Here is a 13,990-nt window from a genome sequence, read left to right as displayed (position 1 = left end):
TATGCCTTGAGCATCCACTATCAAGGTACCATCTCTTGCTCCTAGCTTGCGATGGTGTGGGTTTCTACAAGAAAGGATGATTTTTAGGTACCCATTTGCTTTTGGGTGCCTCAAAGATAGATCTGCATTGTTTATCATGTTGCATGGAGTTTATTATGGTTCCTTTAGGAACCCAAATCAATTTGTTTGGACTTATTTTCTTGAATGGACAATAATGTGTCTTGTGTCCAATTTTGCAACAAAAGTTGCATTTTGCTTGGTGTTGAACATGTAAGATGGAGCCTTTTATAAAAGTGGTTGGATTTAGGTGAGGACTTCTCACAAATCCAATTCCACTTCTTTTTGGAACGTGACCCTTGTTTGCAAGGATCATGTTCAATGACTTGCTACCAACCTCGAATTTCTTCAAGGTGTCTTTGAGTAGCAGGTTTTCTTTTTGGAAAGTTTCAAAATCATGACATTTGATACATGAATTTAAACTATCATGATGTTCAACTTTTAACTTGTCAAACTCACAAGTAAGACTATCATGCACCTTTTTCAGCAATTTGTATTTTCTACTGATACTTTTGCATTCATCAAACAATTCATGGAAAGCATTTAATAATTCATCGAATGATAAATCTGCATCTATTGAATTTGTTACCTCATCTTCGATGGCCATTAAGGCGTAATGAGCAACTTGCTCGGTGTTGGACTCCTCTTCTTCGGATGCGCTTGAGTCATCCCATGTTGCTTGAAGCGCCTTCTTCTTTGATGTTCTCCTTTTGACTTGGGGACAATCACTCTTGTAGTGTCCCAGCTTTTTGCATTCATAGCAGATTACTTGGTCCTTCTTGGGTTCAAGTTTATTTTTTTCATCATTCTTAAACTTATTTTTTTTAAAGAACTTTTTAAACTTTCTTGTTAGAAGTGCCAAGTCATCATCACAGTCCTCATCACTTGAGTTTTCTCTCAAGTGGCATTCAGAAGTTTTGAGTGCCATATCCTTCCTGTTCTTTGGAAGGATGTCTTCTTGCTCTTCATGAGCTTTACAAGTCATTTCGTAGGTCATTAATGACCCGATTAGTTCTTCAAGAGGGAAATTTTGCAGATCTTTTGCCTCTTGAATAGCAGTGACTTTAGGATCCCAACTCTTAGGAAGGGATCTTAGTATCTTATTAACAAGCTCAAAATCTGAAAAGCTCTTTCCGAGTCCTTTTAGACCGTTGACGACATCCGTGAAACGGGTAAACATGTCACCAATGGTTTCACTCGGTTTCATCCGAAAAAGTTCGAAAGAATGTAACAGCAAATTGATTTTTGACTCTTTTACTCTACTTGTGCCCTCATGGGTCACTTCGAGTGTGTGCCAAATATCAAATGCAGTTTCACAAGTTGAAACACGGTTAAACTCGTTTTTATCAAGTGCACAAAATAAGGCATTCAGAGCCTTTGCATTAAGAGCGAAAGCCTTCTTCTCCAAATCATTCCAATCGATCATTGGAAGAGAAGACTTCGAAAATCCGTTTTCGACAAGATTCCACAGTTCAAAATCCATAGAAATAAGAAAGATCCTCATTCGGGTCTTCCAGTAGGTGTAGTCCGTCCCACTGAACATGGGTGGACGCGTAATAGAATGCCCCTCTTGGTTTCCGGCGTATGCCATTTCTCTTTGGGTTTTAATCCGTTAGAGAGTTAACCTTGCTCTGATACCAATTGTTAGGATCGAGAGCACTAAGAGGGGGGGGGTGAATTAGTGCAGCGGAAATCTTTCAGCGATTAAAAACTAAAGATGCGTTCTTTCGATAAAAACTATTTTGATGCAAAAGCCGATTCTAAGATTACTTATGATTAAGTGCAGTTTACGTTTAAACACAGTTAGCGTCTAAATGCAGTTTGCGTCTAAATGCAGATTGCGTCTAAACTCAGATTGCGTCTAAGCGTAGTTTGCGTCTAAGCGCAGATTGCGTCTAAGCGCAGTTTGCGCCTAAACACAGTTTGCGTCTAAGCGCAGTTTAAGCAGAAGTATAAAGACAATGTGCTGCTATTGTACAGCTCAAAAAGTAATCTGCAAAAAGCAGATTTACTTCTAAACGTAGATTTACGTCTAAACGCAGATTTACGTCTAAACGCAGATTTACGTCTAAAACGTAGATTTACGTCTGAACTTTAAAACTCGTTTGTATATTCGTAGAAGGCAGTATGCAATTGAAATCAAGACGTAAACGTAAACTGAAATCTGATGATTGTGCGAGGAAAGCCGATTTACGTCTAAATGCAGTTTTACGTCTAACTGTTGAAACTCATTGGTAAAATTGCAGAAGACAATTTGCAGTTATAAATAGAATCAATATGTAAATGTAAACTGCAAAGAAACTCGTTCGTAAAAGCGCAGAAGACAGTTCGCAGTTATAAACAGATTCAAGACGTAAATGTAAGCTGCAATGTAAAGATCGTACGAAAACACCTTTTGACGTCTGAATGCAGATTCGGAAAGATTAGAACTTAGAAGCTTGTTCGTAAAAGCGCAGAGAGCAGTAGCTATGTAGGAGGTTTGTAGTAATGATAAAGTGCTCAAAATAAACGCAAACCAGAGATTTAGAGTGGTTCGGTCAGTCTTGACCTACTCCACTTTTGGCTTCCTCCACCGGCGAGGTCACCGACGTCAACTAGGGGCCTTCCTTCAATGGGCGAAGGCCAACTGCCCTTTTACAGTTTCTCTCCTTTTGACGGGCTCAGGAGACAACCCTTACAGATCCTTTCTCTCCTCTCTTTACAACTCAAGACTTGAAGAACAGAGAAGAGGAGAACTTTAGGACTTTACACAAATTTGAGCTCTTAGAGTCACTGAAAAGATCAAGAATTCGGTATGGATCTGTATCTTTTCAGTGCTGAATGGGTGGGGTATTTATAGGCCCCAACCCAATTCAAATTTGGAGCTCAAAACGATCAAATCCCGGAATTCCGGGATCAGGCGGTTGCACCTCTTGACTGGAGAGGTTGCACCGCCTGGCAGAGCTCGAAGACTGAGCCCAGGCGGTGCCACCTCTTGACTGAGGTGATTGCACCTCTCTGCCAGAGCTCAAAGACCGAGCTCAGGCGGTGCCACCTCTCTGTCAAGGAGGTTGCACCGCCCAGTCTTGCTCGAAGACTGAGCTCAGGCGGTGCCACCTCTTGGCTGGGGAGGTTGCACCGCCCAGTCTCGCTGGGAGGCTTAGCCCAGGCGGTGCCACCTCCTGGCCTAGGCGGTTGCACCTCCTGGTGCAATCAGGGTCCGAATGGTTAACTCCATTCGGCCCAATTTCAGTCTTTCAGGGGCCCAATTGCCCCAAGATTAAGCTAATGGGATCACCTCCCATTTTCCAACTTAATCAACGTGCTAACTACGATTAGATCTAAGACAATTTCTGCAGCTTTGCTTCGGTGCGTCAATCGCTTCTTCCGGCGAGTTTCCGGCGAACTTCCGTCGATCATCCGATGAACCCTCGGTGATGCTCCTGCGGACTTCCGGCAAACTCCTGGACTTTGCGACGATCCACTTGGCAAGTTTCGACGAGCTTCGCTTGGTAAGCTTCTGGACTTCTCGGATCTGTTCTCGCAGAACCTCCGACGTCCGTCCGAACTTCCGTCGAACTCTCGAACTCCCAATGTGATCATGAACTTGACTCCGGCGCAACTCCTGCTGCTTGTCTAACTTTCATCGTAGTTAATCCTGCACACTTATCTCAACACATAGATTAGACAACAAATGACAATTGACTTCATCATCAAAATCCGAGATTCAACAATGTGGTCCACCTCCAAAGCTTAAACAAACCTTAGAGCTCCCTCTAGATATCTAAAAATCCACTTCACTGCTGCCCAGTGCTCTTTGCCTGGATTTGCAAGAAATCTACTAGTAACACCCACTGCATATGCGATGTCCGGCCTCATACATACCATTGCATACATTAAACTTCCAACTGCTGAAGCATAAGGAACCTTTTGCATTTTCTCCTTCTCCTCATCACTTGACGGACTCTGTTCTGAGCACAACTTGAAGTGACCTGCAAGAGGAGAACCAACTGGTTTTGCGTTGCTCATACTGAATCTTTCCAATACCTTCTCGATGTATTTCTCCTGTGACAACCAAATCTTCTTGTTTTTCCTATCACGGGAAATCTGCATGCCTAGTATTTGCTTTGCTGGCCCCATGTCCTTCATTGCAAAAGACTCACTCAGTTCCTTCTTCAACTTGTCAATTTTAGACATATCTTTCCTAAGAATAAGCATGTCATCAACATAAAGTAAGAGAATAATAAAATCCTCACCAAACCATTTGATGTACACATAATGATCTGAAGCTGTTCTTTTGTATCCATTTTCTGTCATAAATGAATCAAACTTTCTATACCACTGTCTTGGAGCTTGCTTTAGCCCATACAAGCTCTTCTTCAACTTGCAGACAAAATTATCTTTACCTTTGACTTTGAAGCCTTCTGGTTGCTCCATATAAATTTCCTCCTCCAAATCACCATAAAGGAAAGTTGTCTTCACATCTAACTGCTCAACCTCCAAGTCCTGGCTAGCAGCAATACCAAAAGCAACACGAATAGAAGATATTTTAACAACATGAGAGAAAATCTCTTCAAAGTCAATACCTTTCTTTTGACCAAAGCCTTTCACAACCAATCTAGCTTTGTACTTTGGTTGAGAATAATATTCTTGAGTCTTCAACCTAAAAACCCACTTGTTCTTCAAGGCCTTCATTCCATTTGGTAGTAGCACCAAATTATAAGTGTGGTTCTTCTGAAGACCATACATCTCTTCCTGCATAGCAACTAACCACTTCTCTTTCTGCTCACTTGCAACTGCTTCATGGTAACTCTCTGGTTCACCTGCATCAGTAAGCATCACATACTCATCTGTAGAGTATCTTCTGGAAGGTTGACGTTGTCTAGAAGATCTTCTCAACTGAGGTTCTGTTGGAACTTGCTCTCCTACTTCTTCTTGCTCAACATGTCCTACAGGTAGATCAACATCAGGCTCTACACTATCTTCCTGCACATCTCCCCCATCACCATGATATACTGGAGGAATAACTGGGTCACAATCTGTTAATCCTTCTGCAGAAGTCTTGGCCTGTGTCTTCTTCTTCAAATCTTCAAAGGTTTGATCCTCAAAGAAGACTACATCTCTACTTCTGAATACCTTCTGTTTTTCTGGATCCCAAAGCCTATAACCAAAATGATCATGTGAGTAACCAAGAAAAATACATTCTTTAGACTTACCATCCAGCTTGGACCTCTCATTGTCTGGAATATGTGCAAATGCGCGACAGCCAAATACTCTCAAATGCTTGTAGGAAACATCTTTCTCTGACCATACATGCTCTGCAACATTACCATCTAGGGTTGTACATGGTGATAAGTTGATCACATCAACTGCAGTCCTCAAAGCCTCATCCCAAAACCTTTTGGGTAGCTTGGCCTATGAAAGCATACATCTAAATTTTTCCATGATGGTGCGGTTCATCCTCTCTGCAATTGCATTATGCTGAGGTGTACCAGGAACTGTCATCTCATGTTGGATCACATATGACCTGCAATAGTCATTAAACAATCCTGTATACTCACCACCATTATCTGATCTTATGCATTTCAATTTCCTTTTTGTCTCCCTTTCAACCCTGGCATGAAACTCTTTGAAGACATTAATAACCTGATCTTTGGTCTTCAAAGCATAGGCCCAAACTTTCCTGGAAAAATCATCTATAAAAGTGACAAAATAAAGTGCACCACTTATACCAAGAACATCAACAGATCCACCAAGAGTTTTTGTCCTCAAAGGACCACATACATCTGTATAAACACGGTCTAAGGCATGCATTTTTCTAGACAAAGCAGCACTAGCAAATGAAACTCTATGTTGTTTACCAGCCAAACAATCAATACAAGGGTTCAGATGTATACCTCTGAGATCTGGCAATACCTCTCTCTTGGAAAGAGCTTGCAGCCCCTTCTCGCTCATGTGTCCCAATCGCTTATGCCACAACTCCATACTGAAGTCTTTCTCTGTAGCATTTAACTGCTCACCATAAGCTTTAGCTTGCAACCTGTACAAAGTATGACATTTCTTTCCACTAGCTATAACAAGAGAACCCTTACTGAGCTTCCATTGCCCTCTGTGAAATCTGCTTTCATAGTCTTCATCATCTAGTCTTCCAACTGAAATTAAATTCAGCCTCAAGTCAATCACATGCCTCACATCCTTAAGCACCAACTTGCAGCCAAGGTTGGTCTTTAAATGGATATCACCCATACCAATGATGTCTACTGTGCCATAGTTGCCCATCTTGACAACACCAAAGTTTCCAGACCTGTATGTAGCAAAAAACTCCCTCCGTGGTGTAGCATGATAAGAAGCACCTATGTCAATCACCCACTCAAGATCCTGACACACACAAGAAAAAATATCATCAGAAGGAGACAAAATCAAATAATCACCACCCTGCACTATAGCTGTAGTATTATCCTTTGACTCTGTAGACTCCACTTCTTTTCCCTTTTTCTTGTTCTTCTTAGGTTGCTTACATTGGTTTTTGTAATGTCCTTTCTCACCACAGTTATAGCAAACAATATCTTTTCTTGATCTTGACTTGCTCCTACCCATACGTGAACTGCTTCTAGACTTTGACCTTCCTCTGTTCTCTGAGATAAGTGCCTGTGAATCATTCTGAGATGTTACTGAACTCTTTCTTCTCAACTCCTCATTCAACAAACTGCTTGTTACTTGACTCATAGTGACAATACCATCTGGCGCAGAATTACTAAGGGAAACCACTAGTGTCTCCCAACTTTCTGGTAATGAACTGAGAAGTAACAATGCCTGCAACTCATTATCAAGAGACATTTTCATAGAGGATAACTGGTTAGTAATACTCTACATTTCATTCAAATGCTCAGCAATAGAAGCACCCTCTCTATATTTTAGGTTCACAAGTTTTCTGATCAAAAAAGCTTTGTTACCAACTGTTTTTCTTTCATAGAGACTTTCCAATTTTTTCCAAAGATAATATGCAGAAATTTCAGTAGAAACATGGTGAAAGACACTATCATCAAGCCATTGTCTAATAAACCCAATTGTTTTTCGATCTAACCTCTTCCACTCATCATCTATCATAGTTGTAGGTTTTGCACTATCCCCCTACAAAGGTCCATACAAATCTTTGCAATACAAGAGATCTTCCATTCTTGATTTCTATATCATCCAATTATTTTCATTCAAACTAATCATGCGAGAAATATTACTGGCCTCCATGTTCAAATACAAAAATTAAATCACCAAAACCCCGCTCTGATACCAGTTGATGGGGATATAAATAGGAATAACCTTTGTATATGAACAAATACTAGAAGATCATAATATGCAGCGGAATTAAATAGAAGCACAATCAAACATAACACCAAGATATACGTGGAAAACCCCTTCAATGTGAAGGGTAAAATCCACAGGGCAAACTAGAGATAATCCACTATGAGAATAATGAATATACAAATCTCAATCTCTTGCCCTAAACCCTAGCAACAACCACAAGAGAATAACTGGGATACAATGATCACGTCACTGTCCACAATATCTAAAACCTCCCCAAGTAATCACAGCAAGAGTCAACTGTAGATTTGATCTAACCTGAGATGAGAACACTGCTAGATGATTGAGAACAGTCTCTCTACGTTGTCCTTGTCTTCTTCCCTTTCTTTCTCTTCCTTTTCTGCCTTGTTCTCCTTCTTCTCTTTGGAATCCCGTGGCTCTCAAGATCTGCCTCGTTGCTGCCTTTTTATAGCCTTTTTCTGCTTCTAAAACGCAGCCACCATACCCCCCTAATCTTAATTAGGGTTAGGTTAAGAGGGGGTGTGGGCTGTGGGCTGCCCTAGCCCACATGGGCTAAATATGGGCTATCAGCCCAACAATGTACATGTAATATTATCATCAACACGTTGAAGATTTTCCATGTATATTTTCCATGTATATTTTCAAAAGAATAAAGGTTATTTGTCTCAAAAGAAAAGAAAAAAAGAATTACTTAGTGTTGAAATTGATAAATATCTTTAGATTCTTGAAATCAATGTTATACAAAGTAGGATAGGATAAGAAATCTTAGAACAAGAAAGAGTAATCTTAAAAGAAGAAAACTCTAGAAATTAGGGTTTTGATGGAGAAAACTAAGACATAAGAAATAATTTTAGTGCTTTTGAGTTTTCTTTATGATTTTCAAAGATGATAAGAGAAAAAATATAAATAGTTTCGAGTTTATATAAAAAAATTTATACTAGAGTGAGGATAAGTTAATGATCTTGTAGTTTCTCTTATATAGTGAAGAATGTGATTTCTTCGTAGATGTAGATGGAAATTATCAAGCCACGTTAAATTTTATATCAATTTTCTAGTATATTTTTGACTTATTGATCTTTGTAATTTCTTTTGATTTTAGAAGTCTTATCTCCCTTCCTAACAACTAGTTTAAGAGTCAAAAATAAATACAATGATTAGAGATTCTATAAGATTGAGCAACGAAGATTGAAAAACATACAAAACAAAATTATTTTATCTTCTGAAGTGGCGGTAGATAAAATATAAACCAATTGAAAGAATGTTGAGATTGATAAGTATTTTATGTTTTGAGGTTGGTGTTATGGTATCCTTAAGTTTCTTTAGGAGGACATAAAATAATGATTGAGTGTACATGTATAAGATGGTATCAAGTCGACAGTGATCGACAATTGACAGGACACGAGGTAGACTCGGATTGGCCACACATAAATAAAAGTTTCTATTGCAATTATATGTAAAATTGTTCTTTTTCGGATGTCTAAAAAAAAAGGAGTGAACTCATTCTTAGAAAAGAAAAAGACTAATTAGTGAACAAAACTAGAAACAATTGGCTGAATTCTTTCTTCACCAGGAAGCATCTCTGCTTGTCCCAAGCATTCATTACCACCCTCTATTTGCCAATCTCACCTTTGGGTGGGTTTATTCAGGTAGTACCAAAATCTGAAGATATTACATATAATATTGACTTGTAACACAAAACATAATATGCCATTTTCTTCTGCATGCCAAATTGTTGAAAACACAGGATTGCTACCAGAGAAGGTTTTCAAGCTGATGGCATCTCTGCATGAAACATGTGTAAAATAATTCAAATATAGACTCCCAAATATGTGTGGGTTTTACAACACTATCATTCATTTTTCTCTGGTCTCCATTTACCACCAAATTTTGCAGGCAAAATGTTAGAGAGAGCAAAGTAGAAGACCAAACTACATGAAGATTTGTAATACTACAACCCTTCTTTAAACTTCAGAATACCACTTCAAATGAAGGCATCTTGTCTTCTGATATGATGCTACATCAGTTCTTCCCACCCTTCTTGCCACTTTTGCTGTCTCATTTGCACTCAAAAGTTTGACAAAGTTTTAATGCTTTCTAGTAGTTGTTTGGTTTAAAACTGCAACAAAACAAAGCCGAAATGGGTCTTTCGTCAGCATAGTGGTGGATTCCACCACTGAACGGCACTTTGTTTCAGCTGTGTCTCACGGAAGATTGACACTCATTCTTCTGCTGCAAATTGGATGGCAGCGCTGTTACTTGTGGTGGGAATCCTGATGATGCTGCGGAAGTGGTGGCCGAGAACAATTGAGATGATGGCATGGCGGGCAACAGCCAAGTCATGCTGCCTTTCACCTGACCTAAATGACTCTGGTGTCGCTCACCAGCAGTCAATGAAGAAAGCGCGACAGAAGTCCTTGCTCCTTCCCTGTTGCTTGCATACTGCAGCATGGAAGGGTTTTAAGATTAGCTACGTTAAAGTATCACAGAAGAACATCAATTTCGGTTTGATTGGGGGATACCCACTTGATGAAATAAAGGGGGATTAAACTGCTGCGGTATGATTTGGACTATTGGAAGTGTCTCACCATTGCTTCGAAGCTGTTGGTGATTGCACATCTCATTGGCCTCAAAGAGAGTCGGAGAATGAAGGAAGCTAATGTTTTGTGATTTATAACTCCCGTTTGCTTTATCTTCAGGCAGCTTAAGCTTCTCATGAAACTAATGCACCAGAGGTTTAAGTTTAAGGATATGGAGTCCTTCGATCCAGTTTAGTAAGGAGAAGCGACAAGCAAATTGGAATGATATTTATACCTTCAATCTGGTGTTGCGACTCCATTCTGGCTCGGGACCAATTCGAACTCCTTGGTCCATTCCACTAGAGCCTTTGTCTCTTTGATCAAGGTTATTCCTGTTGGATCCTGAGCTCCCCAGACTAAGGTCCAGATTATGCTCAATCGTGCCAGCTAAACAGTTTTGACATGTAGATCGCAGAGGTAAGAGAAACTTAACAACAGGATATGATGACAAAGAAGTGTGCAACAACAAGGAACTCACTCTGGATATCGAGCTCGTTCAAGTAGATGCTCGGATCAAAGTTTGTTATCGCTTCCTTGCCACTGCACTTGATTGCAGCCTTGTCATAAGCTCTGTATCTCCAAAATGAAACTGGTCAGATCCCACCAATCCATAATTTTCTAACTATGAAGAATGATGTGAATTTTTCTTTGTATCTATTTCTTTCCTGAAAATGCTGAGTTTCCTTATCCCAATGTAAATAAGAAGCAAAGTAGACAGTTTAAACAAAGCATGATGAGAAAAACTAAGAGTTTCAGATACCTGGCAGCTTCGATTTCGGTGTCAAAGAGGCCAAGATAAACATACCTGTTGAAGAATGGATAGCACAATGGTTGTTAGACTACACATGAGTAGGTGAACCAAGGATTTTGGTAATGCAATGGAGGAAAGAGGATACTTCTTCCCCAGGAACTGGCCAATTCTAGCCTCCCATCTCCCACATTTGTGCAAGGTGACACCCCTGTACTTGGAGCTGCCTCTTGGAAAGCTTGTGCTTTGGCGTCGAAGAGCATGAACAAACTCTTCCTTTGTGAGATCGCTCATCTGCATCCAAACCATTCAAACACCTTCTATTGAATCACAATTCATGCTTGTATTCCTCTAACAGGGAGTGACGAACAATGATGAACAAAGTAGTGAAGTAAAAAACTGAAAAATATAGAAAAGGATGATCACACTGCCTCACCTGTTTTAGTTCCTCCTCGTAATCGTCCAGATCGAAGTTTATATCTGCATCCACTCCCCGAAACTTTATGGCAGCGCGGTCATATGCCCTGCAGTAAAATTTGCAATCCACATCTCGTATACCGCAAGCCACTAAATCGGAAATTTAAGCCACAGCAGGTGACACTGTATCAACTCACCTAGCAGCAGCATGCGCAGTGTCGAATCCACCTACAGATAAGATCATCCAGATAAGAAGCAATCAGTAGTTGCAACTCTTTAGATCGAAGAAAAGACTCATGTCGGCAGAAACCATTCCTCTTTTTATAGACCCTGTTCGCTAACCTCTCCGTACTTACCCAAATAGATTTGCTTTCCACAGTCCCTGCGGATTAGGAGGAGGAGCAACAAAGGTAAGCATGAGACTGCTCAAGTAGGCAGAAAACGGGTTCAAGATCCATTCTTTTGGTGCTTGAAAGACAGGGAAGGAGGAGAGAAAGCTAACCATATGTGGGATTCCCATCGGCCGGTCCTCCGGTAGAAGGTCACGCCGCGGTACTGGGAGCTCCTCGACCTCGGTCCGCGGCGGCTCTTCTTCACCTGTTGGGGAACCTCCGCCGGCTTCCCGACCACCACCCGCTCCGACGAGTGGCAGAAGCTGACGCCGGCCCAGTGCGAACTAGGGGGCGGCCGCGGTGGCAAAGCACCACAGCCTGCCCCGCGGCCGCCCCGAGCGTCTGCTTTGCCGTTCAAAGGAAAGAACTCGTGGGTGACGATCGCGGGCTCTCTCTCCCCGCAGGGGCTATCCTCGCGGTGGCGGGAGATGGAGAATCCGAAGACTTTACCGGCGCTGCCGTCTGCCTCCCCTTCATCGGAAGCCTCGATGATGAGGGCGGAAGGGCTGGAGGCATTGTTCTCGGCCTCGGCAGAGGAGGCCGCCGCTACATTCCTGCTATCCTCCTCTCCGCCGTCCCCAGCGGCTGAGGCTGCAGGAGAGTCGTCGTCCTCCTCCACCGCCAATGAGGCCGTGCTGTTGAGATCCCACATTCCTTCCATCCAAAGGCCGATACCTTTATTTACCCCTTTGGGCTCGGTAAAAACACAACTTTATGTCCTTCCCACCCTCAAAATCCAATCTTTTTCTCTTCTTTCCACATCCTCTATATAATATATATGGCTTTCTCCTTCCCGTTTACTTCTTCCAAAGTCCACAAAAACGTAGTCGGGGATGAGGCAAAAAGGCGGCAGGGGAAAGTGTTCCGATGCCCAAAGGCAACAGCTTTACTCAACTTGGTACCCCTCAAAATTGGCATCGGCGAGAACGATAATATTTTATATGTTGCATAAAGCAAAAAGGATAGGAAAGAGCTTTCACCGATGCATCAACGAATTGAAAGCTTTCCTTTCGGGGGGACGGAGCGACCATCGTGGTGGTGGTGGATGGTGTGATTTGATGTCTACTTCTCACCCTCTTTCTCTCCGTACATTCCTTTCCTTTGGTTCGATCCAATCCTACCGGTCACTCGTATGGGTTCTCTTACTCCCATTTCGCTCACCACAGCCCACTCCGACTCATTTTATACCGGTGGAAATGGGCAAGAGATAGAAACCATCCCCTGCATCACTGAATCCTACTCAGGTGTACAGCACATTTGTTCCCTCGGAAGAGTCTTATTAAGTACTCCTTTTACTGGCTTTCATCAGCCTTTTCTTCTGCCTTATCCAATCTGATTCCCAAAGCTTTTGTCAAAACAATGGCTACTTATGCTGCTCGTTCGTCCTTGATAGAGAGCTTGTAAACAGATACTTGTTTCGCTTGATCAAATTTGATGTCAACATGAGGACGAATGAGGAATCTTCCTGTAGTTATTTATGAGAAAGAGCAATGTGCAGATCAAGCGGAGGAACAAGTAGCATAACCAAGAACATCTGAGCATTTACTTCATCAAACATCTCCAGTTGGCGATGATGTAGGGTGGTCCTGAGAGCCCAGTCAAGGAATCATAGTAACATCACTCACGGCAGCCAACCTGTTGATAAGCATTCTACACAATCAATTCAAATTATTAATGGGAGGAGGCATTAGTTAGCATTGATTTGGGTTTTATGATTTGTGACTCAATATCATCTTTCGGATGAAAATTTTAATGGAGGAAGGAATTATCGTAAAAAAATCAAGCATAAAGCTGAAGAAAAACAATCTTTATTGTTTGTAAAGTCAAAATACAAACTACATGATAGAAAGCTTATGAATGTATAAGAATACAATTTGTCTTTGGACAATACGTAGGTGCTCTCGATAGATTATATATCACAATTGATTTCGATCTCTTCTTTCTCTCTCGCTCGCTACTGGAACCTCCTTCTAAAGTTTCGACAGCAAACAGTAGGTGTTGGGGACTTCTCACGATAGTTAGACGAGGCTTTGATTGCTGAAATTTAATGAAGAAGTTTGCGATTGGAGGATGGGCTACAGCTGCATAAAACCCTAGTCTTTTGTATTCTTCTCTCTTCTATTCCCTCTTCTAAGGTTGGAAAAACTAGGATCAATTGAGCTTTTGCTACTAGTTTCTTTAGTTGCTTTGGGATGCTTTGGTCGAGGCTCTCCTCCTTTTATAGCTATATAAGGGGTGGAGCCTTAACTATGTTAGGACTTGAAAAATCATAATGCAATTAGGATTTGGATAGTCCTAATGTATTTAGGACTCCGAAAGTCCTAATGTGGTTAGGACTTATTTAGGGTTGGCACATGAAAGTCCTACTCTTATTAGAAGTTTGCATCAACCTCTTCTTGTGGCTAACCCTAGTTGGGTAAGGGTTGCTCTAATCCTAATCCAACTAGGATTTGGATTGAGGTTAGTGGGGTGATATGATGCGAGCTTTGCTTAGCTAAAAA

The 13,990-nt window shown here is 41.2% G+C and overlaps 1 protein-coding gene across 3 annotated transcripts; it reads right to left on the bottom strand.

The window, feature by feature from the left end:
* Positions 1-9,143: 9,143 nt before the first annotated feature.
* LOC135599009 (AP2-like ethylene-responsive transcription factor TOE3) lies at positions 9,144-12,373 on the bottom strand. Of its 3 annotated transcripts, none has more exons than XM_065093630.1 (10): positions 11,600-12,368; positions 11,454-11,479; positions 11,295-11,325; positions 11,117-11,204; positions 10,829-10,974; positions 10,693-10,737; positions 10,411-10,502; positions 10,168-10,319; positions 9,880-10,074; positions 9,144-9,795 (listed from the first exon to the last, which is right to left on the bottom strand). In XM_065093630.1, the coding sequence occupies exons 1-10, from the start codon at positions 12,148-12,150 to the stop codon at positions 9,547-9,549; spliced, it is 1,575 nt and encodes a 524-aa protein (XP_064949702.1). In that variant the 5' UTR covers positions 12,151-12,368; the 3' UTR covers positions 9,144-9,546. The 3 variants fall into 3 exon arrangements, with proteins under 3 accessions (XP_064949702.1, XP_064949703.1, XP_064949704.1); XM_065093632.1 differs by having other exon boundaries at positions 9,583-9,795; positions 9,942-10,074; positions 11,600-12,373; XM_065093631.1 differs by lacking the exon at positions 9,880-10,074 and having other exon boundaries at positions 9,296-9,795; positions 11,600-12,295.
* Between the last annotated feature and the right edge of the window lie 1,617 nt (positions 12,374-13,990).

Source organism: Musa acuminata, chromosome BXJ2-1 (genome assembly GCF_036884655.1).
Source record: "Musa acuminata AAA Group cultivar baxijiao chromosome BXJ2-1, Cavendish_Baxijiao_AAA, whole genome shotgun sequence".
In the NCBI taxonomy this organism is placed as follows: Eukaryota; Viridiplantae; Streptophyta; class Magnoliopsida; order Zingiberales; family Musaceae; genus Musa; species Musa acuminata.
The sequence above is the reverse complement of the archived record's forward strand: the minus strand, read 5'-3'. Positions and strand labels throughout refer to the sequence as shown.